Source organism: Oncorhynchus mykiss, chromosome 27 (assembly GCF_057628025.1).
Source record: "Oncorhynchus mykiss isolate SJ-2025 chromosome 27, ASM5762802v1, whole genome shotgun sequence".
Lineage (NCBI taxonomy): Eukaryota > Metazoa > Chordata > Actinopteri > Salmoniformes > Salmonidae > Oncorhynchus > Oncorhynchus mykiss.
Window position 1 is genome coordinate 11,385,795 of NC_143048.1, and position 27,807 is coordinate 11,413,601.

The 27,807-nt window shown below is 44.9% G+C and overlaps 1 protein-coding gene across 1 annotated transcript; it reads left to right on the plus strand.

Moving 5' to 3' along the window:
- Positions 1-78: 78 nt before the first annotated feature.
- Positions 79-26,221, plus strand: LOC110507524 (large neutral amino acids transporter small subunit 4). Its single transcript, XM_021587567.3, has 14 exons — positions 79-285; positions 2,291-2,507; positions 9,187-9,427; positions 9,780-9,835; positions 9,944-10,020; positions 16,726-16,818; positions 17,017-17,150; positions 17,721-17,923; positions 19,866-20,009; positions 20,525-20,651; positions 20,818-20,950; positions 21,360-21,433; positions 21,518-21,641; positions 21,907-26,221. Exons 2-14 carry the CDS (start codon positions 2,348-2,350, stop codon positions 22,066-22,068), a joined length of 1,728 nt encoding a protein of 575 aa, XP_021443242.1. The 5' UTR covers positions 79-285; positions 2,291-2,347; the 3' UTR covers positions 22,069-26,221.
- Positions 26,222-27,807: the final 1,586 nt, after the last annotated feature.

Genomic DNA, 27,807 nt, shown 5'->3' on the forward strand with positions numbered 1-27,807 from the left:
GTCACCAATTAATTATTTAATTTAATCATTTAAGCGCTCTCTGATTGGTTTGCGCTCGTCTCTAGCTCAGGACCTGGCCAATGGAGACCCAGGCTTGTTTGTGCAGCTTTCGGTGCGAAAATAAAAGCAGGAATCTGCGTTGAAGAGAGATGTGGATGCAAAGAAACAAAAGATTGAGTATAGTCTACAGTATATAGCTGTTGTTTTGAGAATAACAACTATAGATTTGAAGACAAAGACAGAGCGGAGAGGCAGGCGACCTTGTTCGTGGTTCCAGACACTCAGGTATGGTACCGCACTGTAGGGATGCTCTACTGTTATTCTAAGGGGAAGAACCTGTAAATTCTCTACTTTGCTTTTATTGAAAATTGATCACGGAAAAAAATATATAAGCTATGTTACACTGAGTGTGCAGAAAAGCAACATTGTTTTTATTCTGTTATATCTTCGTAGCCGACCCTGAAATGATGTAGACTGATTATCCTAGGCAAAACATGCAACAATGTTTCAATGGAAACTTAAGATGACAGTGTGTGTATAGGCTATCAAGGAAAGTACGAGTCAATTACACAATGAATTTAATGTTTTCACAAGATGTGTTTATTGTTGATTGCAGTGGTGTTAGTTTCCCCTGGAGCGACTTTACTGTTACATGATGTGTAGTCAACATGATTTTAGAGGGGGTGATCATCCCAATTATGTTTTTGTTTATGGTGTTTTGCTTGAGTAGCCTATACACCGTCTCCAAATGTTACAATTATTATAGGGAAATAACAGCATGCAGTTGACTTATAAAATGTACTTAAATTACGACTTTTTTCAGTGTCACGTTATCATTTTATTTGCTTCTCTGCAGATTGAGTTTAAGGGTTTAGAATGGAATAATAGAATATAATAGTAAAAAAAAATATATTTTTAATGTCCATAGAGAAATTTGCGCTTTGCAACGAAGTACAGCCATATTAGGTAACACTGTCTTACTTGTGCGTCCATATGTATTCCGCTTTTTAGTAATAACATTACCATTGCGGGAACATGTTCTGCATGTTGATAGTGAAACCATTCAATGTCGTTGCTACCAAAACAGCACCAATAAAAGTACATTTAGATTTTTGGAACTGCATGGAAGCTGTAGGCTAATTGCAGTTTTGGTGCGTACGGTGAGACTATTCCTATGCTCGGCGTGCTGTGTTTACGATACTGAACAGCTGAGCTTCATGCGAACGAGATGGGGTGGGGGTGTGCAGGAGGAGGCTGAGGCGCATTGAGACCGCTGATGATTTCAGTCCAGTTCAGACCAGTTTATAGAGCTGCTCATTTCCCGCACCATACTGTTATTGTTTAAGGGTCTCATAAGGACAAGGCGAATGAAAATGTAGGCTTTATACACTTTGTCCATAGTACTGAGGACCTGACCTTCACACATATCGATAAAATAACTAACATTTATAAGCAACTATGTAGTGAAAATAAAATGACAGTGAAATCAGGAGAAAATAATACGACCTCAGACTAATATAAAATGCCATGCATGTCTAATAGTTAATTGGCCAGCGTGGGTTTGTGTTAATTAATAAAAGGTGTGTAGTTCATCGCTGGTCATACAATTATTTGTGAATGAATTTGAAATAAATAGAAACACATTTTACGCTACATTTCGTGATAACATGGGCATAGTGGAGGAAAATTATCCTCATTATATATAACGATACATGATTAGCCCAGATGCATGTATTTATTTCGGATGAAGATGGCGATGGGAACAAAAAAGGAGATGTCGTCGCTGAGAATCTCGCGCCGCACTGGTTCGAACCGGCTAGAACTTGCCCTCACGTGGAGTTATTCTTGGTAGCTTTGTTAATATGCAGCCAATGGTAGAGGTCCAGAAAACTACCTGCCAATCAGAGGGAGCCAGGGCGGGGTTTTGGTACATTAGTAGGAGGGGTTTTGTGGTCCAGGCATACTCCTGTATGAGCTCGGCTGTTTTGTAATAGTGAAAAATGATTATCCTACAAGGACAAAGACAAGGGATGCCCAGTAACTTAAAGAAGGATAGCTTCGTCTTCTACTGTACACATACCATAATTAGCATAATGTACTGTTATTTGCAATGGAAATTCATGTTTTGCTTCCTTGTGTAGGTATATCCCCCTTATGTATAGGCTACCTCTGAAGTGTCCCTCAACAACTCATACACAGTTTAGTATAGTACGGATGTCAAACAACTACCAAATGTGACTCTTCACACTCTTAGGCCTGGCCCTTACCATGTATCAACCTTATCTTCCAGGCAACCAGCCCTCCATTGTTCTACGTGCCCTGTTGTGCCCCTCTTCTACCTGTGAAGATGGCACCCTCCCTGGCCACAGCCTTCTCCAGGCGCTGGTGGATGGCTGTGACTGCGGTCATAGAGAACCTGCTGTTCTCTGCTGTGCTGCTGGGCTGGGGCTCCCTGCTCATCATGCTCAAGTCTGAAGGCTTCTACTCCTACCTCTGCAGAGAACCTGGTAAGGCTGTGTAGCATGATTGCACTACAATACCCATAATGCTCTGTGTTATATATCCTATTTTTTTCAATATAAGGGGTTGGGAAATGAAGACAAATGGTTGTATAACACTATTCAAGGTGATCAAATATATTTTATGTTGTGGACTGTTTTTATTACAATGAATAAGAAACCCCCAAAAGGAATACCATTATTATATGTGTTATACCTATGTTATTACACAAGTATTGTACATATGAAAATGATGCAAGTTTTTTTTTCCCTCAGTGAATGCTTGGTTTATGTTGTGTGACATTTAGCAACATTTGTTTTTATGACATATATTTTCTATGTCAACTATTGCTGTCTCACTCAGTAAGTGAGACACGTGAATGTATATCGCTTGGAAGGTCTGACAAATATTAAGTGTGTTTTAAGCAATCCTACGTATTCTACTTATTTAATTCAGCAACAAAAGGTGTTTCTATTTCACTACTGTGAGACAAAGGTGACTTTATGTGTCTTCATAGTTTTAATTCAGTCACGTTGGTTGGAACGATCCAGCACTTCAATAGTGCTCTTTAGAACAATGCCACAAGTTCTTTCATTGGGGGTTACAATAGAATGGTGTGATAGAATGGATATTCTGTGGGCGAGGGTGGGATGAAGTGATGGGGGTTTCTAATCCAATCACATTGAGCAGACGAATTGTACGAGTTTCCACTTACATTTGACATGATCAGTTCCCCCATGAGGGTCAATGCAAACGAAACCAGGGCCACATTCACAAAGAGTCACAGAGCAGGAGTGCTGAAAAGAAAAGGGGGGCCCATGAACTCATTAACATCGACGGGGCTGTAGTGGAGCGTGTCGAGAGTTTCAAGTTCCTTGGTGTTCACATCACCAAGAAACTGTCACGGTCCAAACATACCAAAACAGTCGTGAAGAGGGCACGACAAAACCTTTTCCCCCTCAGGAGACTGAAAATATTTGGCAATGGTCCCCAGAGCCTCAAAAGGTTCTACAGCTGCACCATCGAGAGCATCCTGACCAGTTGCATCACCGCCTGGTATGGCGACTGCTCGGCATCTGACCGTAAGGCGCCACAGAAGGTAGTGCGAACGGCCCAGTACATCACTGGGGCAAAGCTTCCTGCCATCCAGGACTTATATAATAAAAGCCCATAAAATTGCCAGAGACTTCAGTCACCCAAGTGTTGGTTAAGGGCTTGTAAGTAAGCACTTCACGGTAAAGTCTACACTTGTTGTATTCGGCGCATGTGACAAATAAAGTTTGATTTGATATAGGATCAGTTTCTCCTTTTAGATCATGAATAAGATTACATAGACGGGGGAGACCTGATCCTAGATCAGCTATTCTACTCTGAAATGCTTTATGAGTACAGGTTCAGAATAACTGCTGCAGATGATTACCTAATTTGGGGCTGTTGTACAGTTTTATTGATGATGTTGCCATAAAGGAGAGTGAATGGCCTTCAAAGAAAAATGCACCTGGCTAGTGTTGAAAGTGTGTGAGGGGGTTTTACTAGATCATTGGCCAAGACTATTGCGTTGTTTTCATCCCCGCCAATGTTGAGCTTTGAGAAAAAAGAACACGTCGATAGTGGTCAGCCTGTTTAACAAGCCTCTAATGCAGCTATGGTTCAGAGCTCTCTCTCGCTCTCGCTCTCTCTCTCGCTCTCTCTCTGTGGGGATTTGATGGTTCCACTAAATCATGCACATCCCAGAGATGATGGATGAAACCAGGGGGTGGTGGGGGCGGGATCTGGGGTGAAAGTACCAGGTACATTTCTGTGTGCTCATAAGGGTATCTTTTGTTTTGTTGGTTTATTTGCATCCAAATGCTACAGCGAACCGGTGACTTGGATCTTTCTCCGCTCTCGCTCTCTCTCTTTTTGTCTCTTTTTGTCTCTCTCTTTTTGTCTCTCTCTCTCTCTCTCGCTCTGTTCTCATATTCTATGACTCATCTGTCCTCCTTTCATCTTTCAAACACACAGACACTTAGGGAGGCAGTGGGCCGGAAGTGGGCATGAGGGAGAGGGAGAGGGAGGGAGAGACAGAGGGAGAGAGAGAAATATGTGTCATTACTGAGACCTTGCGATGACAAGACAAATAAAGCACATCATCATTAGGTAGGTCGTAACCTAATATCATTAAAACATGTCCTGTGATGGACTAGATGACATGATAATATTGATAGATCATGGCCTGTGATTGACTCAAGAGTCCTCTGATCACCTGCCACAGTGCTTTCTGTTTGCCAGGCAGCATTTAACATGTGAATAGGCCTTTTCGTTTATGCAAATCAGGTCAGTCTCGACACTCTTTCATCCTTTTCTTCTCTTATGTTTTAAAATATGAATGTGTTCAAAGGGCATCTGTTAAACAGATTGCTGAGAGTCCTTTGTGTTTGGTGTCATGGTGACCTCAGTCCCCATATCGTTGGTTCCATTTAAAGGATCTGAGATTGGACAATGGGCTGCTTCTGTTTCGGTCTGCTAACATACAAGTGTGTGGTTAGGCCGACACTGTGAAGCGTGCGGCTCGCATTCCTCCTACATACAACACTGTTGCCTCCCGTTCCCTTCATCTCTCTCTCTCTCCGGCAGCTCGTGTGTTTCGTCACATGAACTAGCCTGTCACCATGCCCCCATTTCATTTATCTTGGTAGAGTCTGTTAGTTTAACACTGTAAGGTGTGTACTGTTGACTTAGCTCGGTTTCCACTCAGTTTAGCTAAGGAATGGTTCACTGACAACGTGGACAGAACATATTGCACAGGAAATATCAAGCCTCTTGTTTTTATTCTTTGTATGAAGCATCCAGTGTCAGTAATAATACAACTACCACCAAATACCCCATTAGGTTTTAAGTGTACCAATAAGCATACCAGTCAGTACAATAGAACAGAATAGAACAACTTTATATTTCTGTAATGGAACTTGGAAAAGCACATTTGTCATAACTCTTTCCTCATCATGTATGGTCAAGGTCCTAAACGATATCATAACCTCCATCGATAAGAGAGAATACTGTGCAGCTGTATTCACAGATCTGGCCAAGGCTTTCGACTCTGTCAATCACCACATTTTTATCGGCATACTTAACAGTGCCACACGGTTCAATTCTTGGGTCGACTCTTTTCTCTTTATACATCAATGATGTCGCTCTTGCTGCTGGTGATTCTCTGATCCACCTCTACGCAGACGACACCATTCTGTATACTTTTGGCCCTTCTTTGGACACTGTGTTAACTAACCTCCAGACGAGCTTCAATGCCATACAACTCTCCTTCCGTGACCTCCAAGTAAAACTAAAAGCATGCTCTTCAACCGATCAGTTCCAGCACCTACCTGCCCGTCCAGCATCACTACTCTGGACGGTTCTGACTTAGAATATGTGGACATCTACAAATACCTAGGTGTCTGGTTAGACTGTAAACTCTCCTTCCAGACTCACATTGAGCATCTCCAATCCAAAATTAAATCTAGAATTGGCTTCCTATTTCGCAAACAAAGCATCCTTAACTCATGCTGCCAAACATACCCTCGTAAAACTGACTATCCTACCGATCCTTGACTTCGGCGATGTCATTTACAAAATAGCCTCCAACACTCAGCAAATTGGATGCAGTCTATCACAGTGCCATCTGTTTTGTCACCAAAGCCCCATATACTACCCACCACTGCGACCTGTATGCTCTCGTTGGCTGGCCCTCGCTTCATATTTGTCGCCAAACCCACTGGCTCCACGTCATCTATAAGTCTTTGCTAGGTAAAGCCCCGCCTTATTTCAGCTCACTGGTCACCATAGCAGCACCCACCCATAGCACGCGCTCCAGCAGGTATATTTCACTGGTCACCCCCAAAGCCAATTCTTCCTTTGGCCGCCTTTCCTTCCAGTTCTCTGCTGCCAATGACTGGCACGAATTGCAAAAATTACTGAAGTTTGAGACTCATATCTCACTCACTAACTTTATGCACCAGCTGTCAGAGCAGCTCAAAGATCACTGCACCTGTACATAACCCATCTGTAAATAGCCCATCCAACTACCTCATCCCCATACTGTTATTATTTAATTTTTTGCTCCTTTGCACCCCAGTATCTCTACTTGCACATTCATCTTCTGCACATGTATCACTCCCGTGTTTAATTGCTAAATTGTAATTATTTCACCACTATAGCCTATTTATTGCCTTACCTCCCTTATCTTACCTCATTTGAACACACTGCATATAGACTTTTTTTCTATTGTGTTATGGACTGTATGTTTGTTTATTCCATGTGTAACTCTGTGTTGTTGTTTGTGTCGCACTGCTCTGCTTTATCTTGGCCAGGTCACAGTTGTAAATGAGAACTTGTTCTCAACTAGCCTACCTGGTTAAATAAAGGTGAAATAAAAAAAACTAATTTGCTCCAGGGGTGCCGTACTACTATGTCTGACCCTGTAAAACAACACATTTCACTGCACCTATCCGGTGTATGTGACATTAAAACATATTTGTTTCCTTTTTTAAATCTGGCACCAGGCTAGCTTCCTTCCAGCTGTTATTAGCCAACTATTTGAATCAGTGTTGTCTTAGCGTTATTAGCGCTCAGTAACAGTGGGATGTTTGCGGTGTTAGGGAGGACAGAGAGGACATTATCTGGAGTTGATGAATCTTCTGTCTGCTCACTGCTTTGAAATAGATAGAGCTTTAAATGCTGATGATGAAAAATACTGTCAGTTGGTTATCTCTGGCTTCCTCTGATGAGTCAATGTGAGGAAATGCAGACATTCTACGCTGATGGCAACCATTTTCTAGCAACAAGGCTAGTCCGCTTGATTCTGTCAGTCATTTACATGTATCACTGATAAGTGATCGGGTCAGACGCATTGAGATTGACACAGCATCTATGGGCAGATCGAATGATAGATTAGTTGAAGATTGATGAGTTGATTATTACACAAAGCAATGTTTGTTTTTTTGACATGAGTAAGAAACACATCCATTTCCCCTTGATGGATTATCAGGTTAAAGATGACACATATCACATTATGTTCTTATTATGTTGGTAATGTAATAATCTTGTTAGAGCATGGCCTTAGAGTTTGAATGTTCTTATTCAGACTAAATTACAAGGAAGATAGCTGCAGGCCCTAGCTGGGAAAAGTTTTATTCAAATATTTTAGGCTAGGTGAACTGTAGTATCAGAGCAATAACGTCACAATCATTTTTGTGCCATACGATTTCAATGAAACTGGATGCTTTGCGAGTCATTAGAATCACGATGTAAACCCTCAGAACAGAGAAGGGAACAGTGATTTGTTTGAAGGCGGTTTAAGGCCATTGTTGCGCTAACATAGTGTTTGTGCTGTGCGTCGCTCAGGGCGCTTCCCTTATTTACTCAGCAGCAGTACAGGCTCACATTGTCTGGATTACTCAGCAGTAAGAGCCCCCCCAGCCAGGCAGGCCCAGCTGCCGTTGGCCTTCTGCTAACCTATGTGTTAACTGCCATCTACCATCACCTTTAACCTACATATTATATAAGACAGCCATGTCTACTCGCAGCCTCACCCTCAAGAAAACAACAACCTGCTTATCAAGACTGCTTGAAAAACATCTTGTTACCAAAGGTTTTTGGAAGGTTGTCCAAAGTCACATCACCTGAAAATCACTGAAAACAATAACAGTTTGTCTTGCGTCCTATCCTCCCCCAGGCCCTTACTCAATGCCTTACTAGCTCCCCTAGGCCACTAAACATATATTTTTTTACGAGACTTGCCACTGTCAAGGCTGTCATCATAGTCTTTTGTTTTATCTGTTTTGTCTGAGTTAAACTCATGGAGACTAGGGTATTGTCTACAGTTCTCTCTCTCTCCTCAACAACAACAGTAACAAGCCTCATAACCAAGTCACTGGTCTCCGGTCCTTTTAACAAACAGTGCTATGAAGTATGAAAGATGGACATAAACGACTGATGATTGGAGCGCTCTGTCTCTATCCTCTTGGGGATTCACTCTGGGAACGTTTGGGGGTGCTAAGGTGGTTGGTTTGCCATGGAGCTGCATTGCATGGGGGTTCAGAGTAGACCCAGTGTCTCCCAGCTATTTTTGCAGCTTGTTGATCCCAACAGTTTGTTACAGTATCTTTCACCGAGCTTTTTCTGTCTCCCTGGCCTGTCCGTGGCTCACACTGTTTCAGGAAGAGACACACGAGACACAAATTAAACACAAATCTAGGCATGCATATGAGGTGGATGACTTTTCAAGATATTTCCTCTGAAATCAATGGTCTCAAGTGAGGGAGGACGTCTCTTAGAACACTAACGCAAGAAATGTTGCAATCCAACTCCAAACAAACCTATATTCTATCTGCACTCTCAGAATGTTTTCATCATTCAGATGGTCCATAACGTTCTCCCAATTGGCACATTCTATCTAATCAAGCTAGAATGTAACGTTTTGGAAGGAACCTTAGAGTGTTTGTTTCGTCTGTGGGTCTTCTGGTCAAATTAGCATCACTGTTTTTTCCAATCCCGTCTTGATGGTCGGATAATGTTTAATTTCTCTACCGAAACACCAGGAATCCCTTTTTAAATGTATGTTTTGATGTCTTCTATGTACCATGCTAAATCTATTTCCCTCTGGGATCATGAAGTTGAATTTGAAGGTTCCATAAAGTTATCTTGTGCCTCCAGGTAACAGCACCAGTCAGAACCAGTCTGAGCCAGTCCAGGCTGGGGATGCGGAGGGGATCACCCAGAGCCCCGTGGTGGAGGAGGAGTACCTCCAGATGAACGGCTGGCCCATCTGTAAGGACCAGGATGAGATGCTGAACTTGGCCTTCACCGTGGGCTCTTTCCTCCTCAGTGCCATCACCCTGCCCCTGGGCATTGTCATGGACAAGTATGGCCCCCGCAAGCTCCGGCTGCTCGGCAGGTAAGAGAACAGAGACGAGGTGGTATGTACAGTTGCGGCCACTATAATTTAAGCTAATGTGTTGGGGTAACAGTCTCGATACCCAGGTTTGAGTCCCGGCAGGGGCTGGACCCCAAATTCGCTATATTGGTGTCAGAAGTGGGATGGCGCCCGTATTGGCAGAATAATTGCCGCAAACACGGCACTCTAAAATGTTTTTATTGAGATTGTCACAAAAACCTCTGTACAGGGTTGAGTACTTTTTAGTGGCCGCAACTTCCTGCTGCATATATTTTTATGTTCTGTTTCTGACTTGGGTGTGTGTCTTTGTATGAAAAGCCTTCCTCATATTCAACCTGTTCTGTTATTTCAGTACCTGCTTTGCCTTCTCATGTATCCTGATCGCTTATGGATCGAGCGACCCCAAGAGTATGTATATTTCTTCATTCTTTCTTTATTTACTCAACGTTCTATTGTAGTACAGTATGTGTGTCTGTTCCATCCCGTCTCCTTAACACATGTGTTCTCCCTGTCCAGATCTGTCCATCCTCATATTCTTTGCTCTGGCACTGAACGGGTTCGGAGGAATGTGCATGACCTTTACTTCCCTCACGGTAAGTGGTGTCTTCTCCTGTACTGCAGGGTGAGGCTGGGGAGGGGAGCGAGGGGAGTGAGCAGAGAGAGGTGGGTATGGGGAACAGTGGCAGAGGGGGAGGGGGCCGCTAGGGTGCAGGGTGGAGTAGGGAGACAGGGGAGCAGAAAGAGGAGTGAGGAGAGAGACGTGGAGAGGGGAGCGAAGAAGAGAGAAGGGTGGGTGGGCGGGACATGTCGTACACCCTCCCATGGGGGTGTCATCCGCATGGAGAAAGTGCTGCATCACAGGGAGGCCACGTGCAAAAGGAAAAGGAGAGAGAAAGACCCTGCGTTAGAAATCAATTATTCAACTGTGCTCTGGTCCAGCTGAGAGCCTAAAAAAGACACCTCCTCATTACTTATTCATGATCCTGACAGGGACGCAGCCCTTTGATTGGGTGGCGCAGACCGCCAGGGTTCACAGGCAGCTAGACTAAATGTTCTGATTGATCTTGCCTTAGGACCGGCCGGGTTTTCACTGACACAATGGTGTTTACAGATAACATGATTTCATTGTTTCATTGTTTATCTGCGTAGATAAAACACAGACAATGACACACGCACAATAATTTTGAGAGAAAAGAGACACGGTATGCTGAGCTGACAAACAGGAAGTAGGAAGGCTGTAACACTTAGCCTTGCTGGGGTTCGTTCAACCCCTCCCTGGCAGTTTCCTGTCCCTGGCCTCCCCACTACCCCCCACTGCAGGGGTTCAGAGGGGCTCTGTCTGTTTGTCTGTCTGGCTGGCACACTCACACACTACCACTACACCCAGAAGCTGCCCAGCTGATTTCTTCTGCCCCCCCACTCCCACTCCCATACTGTAGGTGTTGTTTTAATTTTATCTGGTTTCATTCATTCCCCACACCAGCATGTCTCAGCCTGTCCTGCTATGGCTGTTTAGTTCCCTCGTGTGTGTGTGTGTGTGTGTGTGTACATGCTTGTGTGAGTGCCAAAGAACTGGCCTCTGGCGTTGTTTCAGCTGTTCTGTTGCAGTAACCTCACTGCGGTAATTCCTTGCTCTGACTAACAGTGTGTTTTACACTGCTGGTCTGGGTTCATGTTGTTCTTGTACAGCGGGACCTTTATTCTTCTGAACTTTCTTCTCCTCCTCCCGGGTGTGGGGGTCAAAGGTTTTCACAGAATATTTTTTACATTTAAAAAAAAATTATTCAAATATACCCTTTTTTCCCCACAAAAGACTAAATGGATACATGGTATCTCATTCAATCAGTCTGAACTCATTGAGTTTGTCCCCCACAGACAGTTGATATGATTATGTTTAGATTTATTCTGTGTTTCAAAGTCATCTGGATTGTAGGCTTACTCGAAAGGAAAGGTATGCACCGCTATGCCCCTACTCCATCACCTTTTTTCTTTGTTTCTATGTGTTCTCTTCTTCCTGGTTCTTCTAATTTGTGATTTGGCAGCTTGCCCCCTCCTTCCCTCCCTCCCTCCCTCTCCCTATGATTGCACACTCAGCACTCTGTGTCCCAGGCAGTACAGCTGCAGTAAACAAGTGGAGGAGAACCCAAGGCGGTAAACGAGAGCTCTCCTCTGCACACCTCTGTTTTCTATCAGTAAAGTGCCTAGCCGATCTCTGTCTGACCCCTTCTCCGGTTACCAGCAGCAGGCTGTCTGTCTCTCTCCCTCTCTCTTCTCCGTCCCTCCCTCTTCTCTTTAATAGCTTTGAACTCAGTCTCTCCCTCAGTCAGCCATAGTATTAGCAATCACCACTGCAGATATCTCTCCTAACCTTCCTCTATCCATCTCTCTCTCTTTCAACCAGACCCCAACCCCCCCAGGCCCTCTCTCCGCACTCTTCCCACGCATACACGCACATGCATACACACGCAGCGCTCCTCCTCTTGTACATTGCGGCACGTGTTAAGATGATTCTATTATCTCTGAGTCATGTTTTGCATGAAACTCTAATCCTTTCTATTTTAGGACCTCTTCATTGGGCCCAATCCCTCTCCGGGATTTGTGTCATTAGGTCCTTGGGGGGAATTAAGTTTCAGTCTGGCTCGATTTACCTAGATGATTATTTACTGCTTCCTGGCACTTGGAAAGAGAATGATGGAAGGGGTAGAGAGATGAATGCCGAAGCTGAGGTGGACCCAGATCTGTTTGTGCTAGTCCCACATTTGCATATGTCGTTCTCCTGCCAGGAAAGCACAAACAGATCTTGGACCAGGCTAGACTAACAATAGCTCTTCGCTACTCAGACAGGGATCGCCACCACGGCCACCGACACCCCCCTGCCTGTAAAATGTCCTAGCATCAGAGGTTGACTTGCTAACTGGCGCTTGATGACACTATTCGACTGTGGAGGACAGATCGCAGGGTCATGTCGACTTCCTTATTAAAGGACATGGATGGATCGTAGAGGCAGTCAACTGCTGCACATGCTGTTGTTTTTGCTTTCACTGTACACTCAGCTTTAGGTTTAACGTCCAGTAGGAGTGGATAGGGATTCACAACAAGGCCAGTACTGCAAAACAAAGTGTTGACGACAGAGAGAGAAAGAGGGAAGGAGAGAGAGAGTGGTAGAGTGATGGCACAGAGATGGAGATATTCAGGCCGGTGTTGTCTGCGTGTGGTCGTCAGGGACACAGCATGTTGACTCATTTTATGATGGAGGTCTGTCCTGTCAGGATTGGACCGGTTTGTACTGGTTCCCTTTGGCTTCTGAGAACCAGCCCAGTAAGCACTACAGCTTTTACGCAACAGCAGCCCCTCTTCTCTCTTTCACTTCTCTGTTTCCCCCCCTTCCGTCCATTTCCTCCTTGTCTGTTCTCTCTGGCCTTTGTGCCTCAGAGGCTTTTAGTTATTCCACTCTTCCACTCTCCTCTTTTCTCTCCCACTTTTTCTCCGTCTGCTGCACTAAAGATAACAATCATTGCTGCCGTCACACAAAATAATCAGATGAACCCAGACGCAAGGGGTTGTTTTCTGGCTAGGGTTTGTTTTCCAAGTAGAACTGCAGTGCACATATTTGAGACGCTCATGCACCTCCCCTTGTAAGCAACAGTTTGATATGCAAAGTGTAGAATGTGTAGTATTTACTTAGATAAGAATAGGATAGGACTTGCGTCCTTAAATGGCTTTAGAGGAAAACTGCTTACCACAGGCAATCTATACTGTCTGCAAACATCACTCAGCATTTCAGATAGGGATTTTCTCAATTTTCCTCAAGTGATATCTGCTAGCACGTAGCCGAGTTTCACCGCTGTGAGTGTCTGAAAGTGTATTGCAGACATTTTGTTATCTGCTCAGGGCACAAACACAGTGTATAGAGCCACAGTCATCAGCCTGTATCGGTTAAAGACTAATGGATTGCCCATCATGTTGTTGATTCCCCCCCCCCCCCCCCCCCCCCCCACCACCACACACACACACACACAACAAATCAAATTCTATTAGTGACATACACATATTTAGCAGATGTTATTGCGGGTGTAGCGGAATGCTTGTGTTCCTAGCTCCAACAGTGCAGTAGAATCTAACAATTCACAACAATACACAAATGTAAAAGAATGGAAGTACATAGCAACCTTGTTTAGCTTCCAGTACATCCTATAGAGTTAGACACTGTTCATAGTCCAACACTCTACAAACATACTTAACTCCATGACTGTTCAGATCCCAAAATGGAGCCAAATAGAGATTGGTAGGTGAATGCAGACAGTCCACCATTTGTATTGACCCTGCCTTTTCTTCCTGGCACTAGCATAGCTAACAGAGATGGGTCTGTGCCCCAAATGGCACCCCATTCCCTATACTGTGCACTACTTTTGACCAGGGTCCATAGGGACTTGGTCAAAAGTAGTACACTATGTAGGGAACAAGGTACCATTTGGGATGCAAGCCAGAGACAGTACTCATGAAACAGGAACAGGTAATGTCTCAGGTTAACTGAGATTGGCCTAGAGAGAAAAGAGCTGGCCAATCATTAACCAGCCCTGGGTTTTGTCGTTTCTGCCTCTAGACACAGTATTTAGTCATGCCTGATGGAGTAGAATTCGGGAAGTGTTCCGAAATTGGAGCACTGTACTGTGGCCAGGTAGATTAGGGAGACAAAGTCATGGCTGCACCGCTATCAGGGCCAGGGCCAGTAGGAAAACATTGTTCAACGTTGCAGAGAGAAATGTCATTATTAGTGCTGACGTGATTTCCTTATTCTACATCCTATAAAGTATTTATATCTGAATGTTCTACAACGTAGCGCCCCCTGGACTTTTTCACTAAGTGACACAGATCCTGTTTCCCAACCTGAACCTGCCTGTTCTCACAAGCTGTACATCTACCTCCTTCATTACATTGACAGTTGGATATCCTTCTTATTATGTAATAGTTATACGACATAATTATGTGGTTTGATTTCTGCTCGTGAACGAGAAACCTGTCTGTGGTGGTTTGTTTTGGGAACCACCGCAGTAACTCACAGTCAAACTGACTTCAGACCACTAAAACTAATGAGGCAACTACAGTCATTGCAGCATTTAAGCTGGGAGCTGGTTTGGAGCTTCCGATGCTGTTGATGTTTTAGACTCTACCTTCTGTTGACAATTCATTCTTTTCCCCTTTCCCCCTGCATGTCCTTAATTTGATCAAAGGCAGGTGAACTCGTTCCATTACATCCAAACCTGGTAAACAACGATATTAGCAGAACAGACAGACAAAGGGTGACTGGGACATAGGTTAATAACGGTTTTGGTCTGTCTGTCTGTCTGTCTGTCTGTCTGTCTGTCTGTCTGTCTGTCTGTCTGTCTGTCTGTCTGTCTGTCTGTAACTGACTCAGTGAGGTCATTGAAAGTCATGTGATAGTCTGATGACACACTGATGGTCTGGTGGTGACAGATAGATAGGGGAACTGAGGAGAGCAGAGCAATGGAAGTCACATCCCTGATGACGCTCAAGCACATTATTCAGCATATTCCATATGAGTTTATTCCAGGGCAATGCCACAGCCAACACTGCTGATTGAAGCTGTGCTAAGTGGGAGGTTGGTAGGGTGCTAGGAGTGATGGTGGAGAGGTAGCCTTGCATAAGACCAGTGTTTCTGTCTTCTATCTGCCAGCCTGATACACACACACACACACACACACACACACACACACACACACACACACACACACACACACACACACTCTTCAAGTCCCTTACATTCCCCCCTCAGACACAGACACACATACCAACACATACACACAAGCACTCGACACACACACACACAAACACACATACAGTATATGATCACAAATTTCAGAGAACTACTATGATAAACACACACGCACACACACACTTTTACACTCCCCAACACATCATCGACTATGTACACTGTGAAAGAAACGCAACAATACACGTGTTGTGAAACCTCTTCAACACACACACACACACATGGTTAATTTTCTAGGGACACGCCACTAAACTGACATGGTTCATCTTCTCACAACTGGAATGGGAAAGGAAAAGCGCTGGTCTGTGAGCTGAGGAGAAAGGAGAGACGAGGGAGCCTGATACACACACACACACACACACACACACATTTGTTTTACTATCCTTGTGTAGAACAAACAATTGATTCCCATTCAAAATCCTATTTTCCCTAACCCTTACCCTAACCCCAAACCCCTAAACCTAACCCTAATTTTAACCCTAACACCTAAGCCTAAAATACCCTTCTTCCTTTTGGGGACTGGAGAAATGTCCCCACTTCTGGTCCCCACAAAGATAGTAAAATACACACACACACACACACACACATGAACACACACACCTCTTCTTGTCCTGACAACGAGGCACCAGTGCTGAGTTGCAGTAGAGCTTTACTCACTCCTACTGTAAGTGTCATAATAGAGATGGTCCCAGCTCATTTCACTTCTTCAGGAGGACTGGAATGTGATTGTTAGTGTAGCTGTCATGTGGGACGTTTTGATTCTGCCGTTAACCTTTGTTCAAATTAGTGGTTAAGGGTAATGCCATCTGGGGAGGCCACGGCACGAGGTGAGATATTTCCTCCATGGCTCGGACAAGCAGGGAACCTGTGGTGAGGGTGGATGGACGGATGGAGAGATTGGTTTCGGAGGAGTTCTTGGAGAACTGTTGAACTATGACCCAGTTCAATAAATATGCCATGAAACAGCTCTGTTCAGGAGTTGTTGTGCTGGTGTTTTTATCAGTGGCATTTTTGTTCTCCCTCCCTTTCCCTTCCCCGACTCTGTCATGGGAGATTCAAGTGCACACACAGTGGAAGTATGTTGTTTTTTAAAAATGTTATTTTTCTTACTCTCTCTCCCTCTACCTCCTTTCCTCCCCTCCCCCTCTCTCCCTCCTTCTCCTCTCAAGGACAGTTGTTTACAGTTAGGAGTTGAGTTGGGAACAGCCTGTGCTTTAAGCTCAAGAAGAGGGCTACATATGCAAGCTGCTCTGGACTTTCTCTCACTCTGTCATAAATAGTGTGGGGGAAGAGCATCACCAAGACTCCGCCCACATCACTCATTCTCTGTCAACAACCTCCCAAAAACATATTTACGATTCCCTAGTGTGATGTCAGGCGGTGACTGAGCGTCTCTATGGCTATTCATGTGTTTTTACACAAGAGTCTTTATGCCCGTGACTGCATTGGTCTGATTCAAGTGTGGCCTAATCTTATGTCCCGTCTCTTTCTTGTGTTCTCTCCTCAGCTTCCCAATATGTTTGGTGACCTCCGTTCCACCTTCATCGCTCTCATGATTGGATCGTATGCATCCTCCGCTGTCACCTTCCCTGGGATCAAGGTAACTTACACACACATCTACTTAGCTAGTCTACGTACTCATGCACACCATTATGGAGGCTAGCTATCGAGGCTAACTATGCTTTCATCTATCAGGGCTACCTGTTTGACTCCACTTCCCTATTCCCTCACGGCAGTGTGAAGGTCGGACACAGAGGCTAATGTTGTGGTTGTTGGTCCCTGCTTCCTCTCTCGTCAGGTGATCTATGACCTTGGAGCCACCTTCATCACCATCCTGCTGGTGTGGGCTGCCTGCGCTGGCCTTGTCTTCATCAACTGCTTCTTCAACTGGCCCCTGGAGCCCTTCCCTGGACCTGAGGATATGGACTACACGTAAGACACTCCTAAACATCACACTCCTCAACATCACACTCCTCAACATCACACTCCTGAAAACATCACACTCCTTAACATAAAATGAGTTAGCTTTCTTAGTTATTATTAGTTTTACAGCATATTTTCATTCCTGGTAACCTATAAATAGCAGTCATTCCTGTAACCTAATGTTAGTTTAGTATTACTAGTATTTGCTACTTAAATCATTAATTATGTGATATAACTTATATTATTAGTTAGAGTATGGCATTAGTTCTAACCTAATATTAGCCAACAATAACAGGTTTAGGGGATAATACTAGGACTTGAGGTTCATCTACTTAAGCTGGAGTAGGAATATTAAGGCCTTCCATAGTCTCCATTCTCCTTGGAGCTCAGTACACTACATCCCCCAGCACACGTTCCTCTGCAGCATGGCGAGGGCTTGAGGCCCTGTGTACAGGAAAGCTAATGAGGTGAGGAGCTCAACTGGCTTTGCTCTCATACAGCTGGATTTAGTCTCATCCTTTCCTCTGTTTTTGGCCTCTTCCCCTGCTCCCTTTCTCTCTGTCTCTCTGTCTCCCTCAGTGTGAAGATCAAGTTCAGCTGGCTGGGCTTTGACCATAAGATCACTGGAAAGCAGTTCTACCGCCAGGTGACCACGGTGGGGAGACGACTCAGCGTGGGGAACAGCATGAAGCAAAACCCCACGGAGCTGGCCCAACAGGAGGGCAACAAGCTGTGTCTCTCCACCGTTGACCTGGAGGTCCAGTGCAAGTCCCAGGAGGAATGTAAGTGTCTGGCCAGGCCACATCTGTTCATCCCAGACCAGAGGACATGATGCATTTGATGTCTTTCAGATGGAGAGTAGGAAAATAAATAATGACTGTGCATTTTCTGTGCACATTGTGAGTGTGATGGGGTTCATTCTCAAAATGGATTTGCCATAATGGGTTTCAAGCTCTGTACCTCCACAAATCCATACTCCATGAGGCCAAAAGCCAGCGTGCCAGTTTCATTGTTACACATCATTTGGACACAACAAAGGACATGTCTGCCAGAAACCTGTCTGATGTCAAAAGACCCACAAAAACTGTCCAACACAACACCCTGCTCCAGCCATGGTGTCGAATGTAGATAGGAGAACAATAGATACAATACAATGGATCATTGTAGCCCTGCTTTATGGGTAAACAGAGGTAAACAGTCGACCATATGCTAGATCTGGGCCTGTAGCTTGTACTGATCTAGGGTCAGATCCCCCACTTTTTCATATAATCATATTTGTTTTGATATAATAGGCTAAATTGATCCTAGACACAGGCCCAGATCTAGAATATGGTTGACTGTCCCTCTATGATGGATTATATTCCATACTCTATAACTCTTTGTAAATACGGGCTCTAACTACAACGGTGCAATGTTGATGTTTCAGAGTGGGCTCACCCACCAGCCAGTGTTTAGGTCCCAGCTGCCGGCTTGTCTGAGGGAGAGCTGTCATTGGCTCTGAGGTCACCAAGGCCATCCTCCCGCTCCCAAATTAAATCCTGCAAACGCGCAACTGGCTGTGAACTTTGCCTTAACCCAGATTTGTACAGTGGAATTAGCCACAAACCTCCAAAACACCCTCAAATCAGCCACGTGCCCCCTCCACACCCTGTTGTGCCCCCTCTCCCCCTCGGGCTCGGCCCTCGGGTCACAAACTCCCAGCGGGGCGCCCTGTGGTTCTCTGCAGGCTCTCTTTGGTACCAAACGGACCGTGCAATCGATTCGGACCGCATTCCAAGAAGTGCTGCTCAAGTGGCGGTGGTGGGGCGGGCCAGAGGGCAGGTAGCAGTCAGTAAGGGTTCTGGGGGGGGGGGGGGGGGGGGGGGTCATTATACACACAGGATGGATGCCCGCGGTTCTGTAACCCTGCTGGACAAGTTCCACGTATCAGGAGGTTTTCAAGGGGCTCCTCTCCCTTTCTCTCCCTCTCTCACTGTCTCTCTCCCTCTCTCCCTCTCTGTCGCTCTCCCTCTCTGTCGCTCTCCCTCTCTCCCTCTCTCCCTCTCTGTCTCCCTCTCTCCCTCCCTCCCTCCCTCCCTCCCTGTCTGTCTGTCTGTCCAAACTGATCCCACTGTCCAAACTGATCCCACATCCTACTCTGAAACACATTGTGAATAGCACATGTTATGGGTCCAGGACACAGGGGAGACCCAGTGTTATAGGCGGAGACAGACTGTTAGAACCACCTGCTCTCATGTACCAGCCTCTAAAGCCCCTTGTCCAGCCGGTATGTCACCTATGGTCCCGTCTCCAGAGCATAGGAGATACCTGCAGCACTGGGCAATAAACGCTGGACACATCTGTGGCGTGACCATTAAGACTTTTCCACTGCCCTGCCGCAGCTTTTACAGCTGTGAGATCAGTAGATGATTAACGGACCATGGCCCTGGGCCCCTTTGCTTACAGCGCGGGCCCCCACATGTTACCTTGCCACCCCAGGGACCCGTGGACTATTTAGACTCCGAGCTTCCCTATTTCCCTACCTCCATGTTGATTCTGAGGTGAAGCAGCTTGCCCTGGTAGTTTTCCGTCACAGCATGTGGAGGAAATGAAAAGAAGGCCCATCCTGTACAGTACACACAGTGAAACCTCACTCCAATCTGATGCTAAACGTTACAGTCCTGTGTGTCCCCCTCCGTGTTCTGTTGCTGTTGTTGATCTGTCTCTCCTCCTGTGTGTCCACAGCCCAGTCCTTCATGAAGAGTATCCTGAGTCCTATCTTCATGCTCAGCCTGATCACCATGTGTGTCACCCAGCTGAGACTCATCTTCTACATGGGAGCCATGAACAACATCCTGGAGTCGCTGTCCGACAGAGACTTCAGCACAGGTGCGTGTGTGCGCGAGCGTGTGCGTCTTGAAAATGTGCCTGGAACACGGACATGAAAAGATATCGGTCCTTTGTAGTGTTGGTATAGTAGTTTACCTCACGACTTGTCACCTAACTGCTCTTTTGTCATTCTTGTAACCTCCTTTGTAATCTCGCCCACCCTGGAGTTGTTTCACATTGCCCTTATTTCTATCTCTGAATTGCTTCGGCTAATTCTTCTTGGTCTGTCTCTCTTCCTCTTCCTGTCACACTGACTTCTTACTGCGTCTGCAGAGGAGAAGATGGAAGTAGGTAAGACTTCAGGCTAGATTAGATGAGCACAGCCCATCTATTCCCCTCTCTGCCTCTGACACAGATTCACTTTGACTCAAGACTCTGGCCTACCCCATGAATCATAACCTAATCTGCAACCCTGTCCATTTTGCTGTAAACACCATGCTATTTTGACGGCGTGTAAGCTTTGGAGGCAATAGTCCTGGGGAATAACACTTCTCTGTCTCTCCTGCCGTTCACAGTGAGTGTGTACACCTCCATTTTCGGAGTGCTGCAGCTGCTGTGTCTGATGACCGCTCCGGTGATCGGGTACATTATGGACTGGAAGCTCAAAGAGTGTGAGGATGAGAACGTGAAGCCGGGCACAAGGTGAGTTTCGCACGCTCAAACACGCTCACTCAGGCACACACACTCCAAAAGAGCATTCCCCTGCCTCCCACATACTCCCCTAGCATCCACAAGACCGTATCCACAAGACTGTCATCTGTATAACCTGTATAAGTCTGTGTGTAACATGTGATGTCCCCTCTGATAGAGATCTCACCCAGCCCAAGCGTCGGGACAGACAGATCCAGAAGATTACCAACGCCACCCGGGCCTTCATCTTCACCAACCTGCTACTGATAGGCTTCGGGGTCACCTGCCTCGTCCCCAGCCTCCCTCTCCAGGTAACTCGTCCCTCTGTTTCCTCTCCTCCGTCTCTCTCTCTCTTTCCTCTAGTGGCGGTGGAGAAGCGCACATTTCACTGCGTGCCTCCCAGTGTTTTGGTAAAGCCCACCGAGACCCATAGGGAGTGATCTTGGTGCAGAGAAAGAAAGAGGGCGAGTGACTCACATGTTGTTGCAGCTGAGCCGTTATTTAATGCAACAGTGTCCCCTGGCGGACAGAAGTGTCATTACAAGTTATGCAAGTTATTTCCAACCCAGTTCTGGGAACATCTCTGTCCAGCCATTATTTATTAAACATGGACTCCATTTTAGGATGGAGGAACAGGGCACCATGTATGCCCTGGGCCTGTAGATTCTAGAACACATCATGTTGAACTATTTCTCTTTCTCCTTTCTTCTCTGCCCTCAGATTCTATCGTTTATTCTGCACACCATTGTGAGAGGATTCATCCACTCTGCGGTTGGAGGGTTGTATGCTGCTGTGTAAGTGTCTCCGGAGTGTGTGTGTGTGTGTGCGTGCGCACAGTCCCCTCCACACAAGTGCCTCATGCTGGTTGTCCTCCTTAGGTACCCGTCGTCTCAGTTTGGCAGTCTGACAGGCATGCAGTCCCTCATCAGCGCCCTGTTTGCCCTGCTGCAGCAGCCCCTCTTCATGGCCATGATGGGCCCCCTGAAGGGAGACCCCCTATGGGTAAGAGAGCAACGACCTTTCACCCTTCCCAGAGCTTACACAAACTACAGGACACCTATTGCTCACTAATGCAGAAGACCCAAGTACATTCATGTGCTATGAGCATAATGCCGCAAAGGCTACTGTATACAAGCCACCTTGTTCTAAAGTAATCTGCCCAGAGTACATGTCATAGCACACACTGCTGTCCAATGTGAAAACAGCAGAGCCGTTCGCTCCTTTCTTCTGACTGATGATGTCACTTCCTGTGTGTGGTTGTGTGCAGGTCAACGTGGGCCTGCTGGGGTTGACGGTGCTGGGCTTCTGCCTGCCTCTCTACCTGCTCTGCTACAGCCGCCAGCTCCAACGCCAGAAGCAGGAGCGCGAGGAGGACCCCAAGATCTACGTCCAGATCAACAACGGCAGCACGCCCGAGGCCTTCGTCTAGAGAGACAGACTGACGGACGGAGATTTATTATTTTTTTCAACAAAGAGAAGGAGCAACGGAGAGAGTGAGGAGGGGAGAGGTCACAGGTGTGACTGAACTGTATGATGAATCGCAACCTCACCCACCAACTCCGGTCCCTCTAACCGTCTGCACTTGCACTCAGACGATACTCTCTCTCTCTCACACACACACACACACACACACACACACACTTCAAGTCCCTTACATTCCCCCCTCAGACACAGACACACATACACACATAGACATATACACATGACACACACACACACACACATACAGTATATGATCACAAATTTCAGAGAACTACTATGATAAACACACACGCACACACACACTTTTACACTCCCCAACACATCATCGACGATGTACACTGTGAAAGAAACGCAACAACACACGTGTTGTGAAACCTCTTCAACACACACACACACGCACGGTTCATTTTCCAGGGACACGCCACTAAACGGACATGGTTCATCTTCTCACAACTGGAATGGGAAAGGACAAGCGCTGGTCTGTAAGCTGAGGAGAAAGGAGAGACGAGGGAGGAGGATCTTCACGGCGTTCTCCTCCCTTCCAGGCTCCTCTTTGTTTCAGTGCTCTGTTGTTGTTGTTTTTTATTTCAATTTTGTCAACGATGCCATGCTCACTCTTGCCTGCCTGTCAGTGCAAAAAGGAGGGCACTGGTTCTCCGTGTCGCCCAGCAAAAAGAACCGCAAGCGTTCGACGCCATGTCAAAGACCTCCAGTGCTGAATGTTGTGACTTGAACCAGATAAGAGGATGTCCTCCTCACTATTACAATATCCCACCACCAGTGTTTTTACATGTGTTTTCAATGATGCCATCGCCTCACTTTCTAATTCTGATCCAAGTTAGTCTCATACTGCACTGGAGGTCCTCCACTTCACACCCTGAGAACTGGTTTTATGATTAGGACGTTATTGGAGCGTTATTAGAGCGTTATGGGAGCGTTATTGGCGATAGGTCGGTATTTTTCTCTGTGGTTGTTACACGTCAATGCCTCTCTATCGTCGCCAGTGGTTTGAACTAGAAGTATAAGCGAAACAGGTTGTATAGACGTTTCAGTACTCTAAATGGTGCTAAGAGTTCATACCGCCATAACGTTCCCATTAGGTTCTGTAACGTTGCCGTAATGTTGGGGATAGTCATCATTGTAAATTAATGGGTAAGAATGGAGCCTCATGCAACCTTCAGAAGCTAGTCGACGTAATCTTCTCATCTAGTGAGTGTTCCTTCCAGTGTCTCAAAGACCAAACCTTGTGACTCAGCCTTCTAGTTTTGTTGTTGACGACAACAGAGGAGGGTTAAAGCCACAGAGAAGCTGTCGTTTTAAGACTGTTCCAACAGCTCTAGGGAGACAAGAAAGCAAAGGCCTGTTTTTGTTGTAACATCAGCACTCTAGATTAAAGCCTGAGTCGATAGCTGTGCTTTCAGCCCATTGTGAGTAAGTGATTCGGCCAATGGGTTTCCAGTGTGCAGTATGCAGGCCAGCGTTTTACTTCTAGGGAATACTATGTAACTGTGCTAGTGACTGTGCTTCAAACAAAAGCATGGCACAGGTTGAAACAAACCTCTTACCAGTTATAATATGCCACAACAACATAGGGTGCAGCTACACTCTTAGAAAAAAGGGTTCCAAAAGGCTTCTTCGGCTGTCCCCATAAGAGAACCCTTTTTGGTTCCAGGTAGAACCCTTTTGGACAGTTGAATAACCCTTTTAGGTTCTAGAATGATAATAATTTGTTTTCTAAGAGTGTAGGCTTGGTTATCAAGCTCCAATGCATGGGCCTATATCCCTCTCACCGGATACACTGACTGGTCTTGTGTTGGCAGTCCTCTTTGTAGTGCAGAATGAACTTCTTATTGACTTTGTGCGTATTCTTTTCATTGGCGATGAACAGATTTTGTTTTGTGTCAGGAGATCTGTTTTTCAAAAAGTAATAGTTTTATCGACTGTATTTCACCTGCAATATGATACTGACATACCCTTCAAACTTTTGTTCTGTTTCAAGACAAATGTGATTTAGAACAAATGGTTTGACGAGATACGGTTTTAGATAGAGAGGAGATGTGTGGTTTAAGGTGAACTGCGGTTGCTATGGGCTTATACCTGGCACTGTTCTACACTACCTGAATTACATTGATGCATTTCAATTCTGATTTGCTGTAGCAATAAGTACTTCTCTGAGTTGCTGAGCAATCCTCTACTTTTCCCGGCAACACATAACCCTATGAACAAACACTGTTGTCCAACCACACACACACACACACACAATGCAAGAATGTGGATTGATATAATGCAATGTTTATTACAAAAGGTGCTTATCAATGACAGGAACATAGACTAGTTAATCTATCTATCAATCCAGCTATGGGTCTCACCTACAAAGCCTCACTTTGTAGCGACAAATTACTTGAATTATTGAATTCCAACTTGAACCATGATTCACTTTTCGAATCAGATAGGGAGACAGAGAGACGCTTGAATATGATATCTGTTTCTAAATCTACATTCTTGCAGCTGTTGTGAACGGTGTGATCGTGGGACCCAGGTGGGCGTGGCAGGCAGGTCATGATAGGACTTTATGTTCTTGAATGATCTGTTGCGGCTAACAGACACCGGAGAGAGAGCGCGACAACTGGGTTGACGTAGCTCTACGTCCGCAGACGCAGTGTTTAGACTGGACGGGTCACCTGCTTTTCCTCAGTCACTCACAGAAGCACTTCCAAAGACAGCCATGTAACCAGCAGATTGCCTCTCTATGTGTAGATGATTTGAGATGTGGGTACGGCAGGTTGGTGCCCCCGCCTCTCTCTCATCATGACCCGTCACGTTGATCCATCCATGTTCAAAACCACTGTCCTGAACTGTTGCACTGACAGACCTGTTTCTCCACTGCAGTCTCACCCAAACACAAACCACCCACCCAAGAGATCCTTCACATACTGGCGATGGAACTGAGAGACAATGCTAGAATCCCCAAAAGCTTCGTCAATGAAATAAGTGAGAACTGAATGGCACATATGCACCTTAGTCCTCTTACCAGGATCTCAATGCTATTATTCTGAATGGCCTGCACTGAAATATAACATAGACCGTGCACCACTTGCTAGTTCTGCATGTTAGCATAGAATGTATTCCCAGTCGTTTAAAAAAAAAATCATCGAGAAATGACATTGGAACTGCAAGAAATGGTTATTTTTATATTCTGTCAAAGTTACTTAGTGGTCTTAGTCTCTCCTCTTGTATGCACCATCCAGTAGGTCCCTGTCCCGCAATGTAGAATGGTTCCTTGCTACTGACTGCTCTGTGGGCCTGTCTGTTTGGGTCTCTTGGTTTCAAGGATCTACACACACACACACACACACACACACACACACTGATAGAGAAACAGGTCTAGGCGTCCTCAACATCCTTACATTGAACATCACTCTACTTGTCGTTTACATGAATTTATTTTGCGAAAGGAGGAAAGACTGGTGGAGAATTCATGTATAGCCCTGGATAGACTGCTTCTTGTGTCTTGAACATATGACTAGAGATTGCAGGTGGATTCTGATAATGATGCTATACTGTACTCCAGCACAATGAATGTGGGGTTGGGATGATCTTCATTCCCTCAGTATGGGAGAATCAGCACTTTTTACACTGCCATACCTTAAAACTGTCCATTCTACTCAGAATGCCATCACTGTAGTTCTTTCTAGATGTGACATACTTTTACTACTATCCCCTTCCCTGGGATGTAAAGTGTGATTGATTGGCTGTTCCATTCTCTGACGACGAAAGACGAGCAGTCTAGAAGGTTTTAATGGTTTGTGTGTCACTTTTAGACATTGAACGGGAGCTTCAGCTGAAACACCAATGCTTTTCCCTGACTTGTACCTTGTTTTTTTTTACTCAAATGTTTATTTTGTTGTTTTACATTCTCCTTTTGGGTTTTTGTTTCAATACGTATTTAATGTCTATATGCTGTATATTGGATCTCATTTTTTGTTGTCTTCTATCACATTATAGCCATTGTTATTGACATTTTGAGTCATTGTCTAAATGAGAAAAGAATCAATATATGAAAAAAATAAACAGAAACAGATTAATTTGTAAAAAATAAAGTGTCCACTTTGTATTTATTTGACCTTGTTTGATGTTTTTGCACGTTTCCTCAAAGTGTGGTGGATTGTCAATCACTATTAATGCAAAATGTGTTAAATAACCTATATTATGAATGACATATCCCACGTTACAGCTGTGTGCAATATAATGGACAGAAGAAAACAGATGGTCTGCTTTAAGTGGAGGAAGCCTGCAGATGCCACCTCTCCTAAATCCAACCATCCTAGGGGGAAATCCCACTTCTCAGGGTTAGGCTATTGTGGATTTCATTTTAGCCACATTTTTTTGTGGTCAGGATCAAATCAAATCATCACATCAAATTTTATTGGTCAAATACACATGGTTAGCAGATGTTAATGCGAGTGCAGCGAAATGCTTGTGCTTCTAGTTCCCGACAGTGCAGCAATATCTAACAAGTAATCGAACAAATTCACAATGACTACCTTATACACACAGATGTAAAGGGATGAATAAGAATATGTACATATGGATGAGCGATGGCCTTGTGGCATAGGCAAGATGCAGTAGATGGTGTAGAATACAGTATATACATATGAGATGAGTAATGTAGGATATGTAGACATGATCAAAGTGCTGTTATTAAAAGTGACTAGTGATACCTTTATTAAATACATTTATTACATTTATTAAAGTAGCAAGATATTTGAGCCTGTATGTTGGCAGCAGCCACTCTATGTTAGTGATGGCTGTTTAACAGTCTGATGGCCTTGAGATAGAAGCTGTTTTTCACTCTCTCGGTCCCTGCTTTGATGCACCTGTACTGACCTCGCCTTCTGGATGATAGCGGGGTGAACAGGCAATGGCTCGGGTGGTTGTTGTCTTTGATCTTTTTGGCCTTCCTGTGACATCGGGTGCTGTAGGTGTCCTGGAGGGCAGGTAGTTTTCTCCCGGTGATGCGTTGTGCAGACCGCACCACCCTCTGGAGAGCCTCGCAGTTGTGGGCGGAGCAGTTGCCGTACCAGGCGGTGATACAGCCCGACAGGATGCTCTCGAATGTGCATCTGTAAAAGTTTGTGATTCTAGGATGAGTTACATTAATCATGTCAGTAAGGGCTGGCAACATTACATTAATCATGTCTGTAATGGCTGGCAACATTACATTAATCATGTCTGTAATGGCTGGCAACATTACATTAATCATGTCTGTAAGGGCTGGCAACATTACATGAATCATGTCTGTAATGGCTGACAACATTACATTAATCATGTCTGTAATGGCTGACAACATTACATTAATCATGTCTGTAAGGGCTGACATGATTACATTAATCATGTCTGTAATGGCTGACAACATTACATTAATCATGTCTGTAATGGCTGACAACATTACATTAATCATGTCTGTAAGGGCTGACAACATTACATTAATCATGTCTGTAATGGCTGGCAACATTACATTAATCATGTCTGTAAGGGCTGACATGATTACATTAATCATGTCTGTAAGGGCTGACATGATTACATTAATCATGTCTGTAAGGGCTGACAACATTACATTAATCATGTCTGTAAGGGCTGGCAACATTACATGAATCATGTCTGTAAGGGATTACATGATTACATT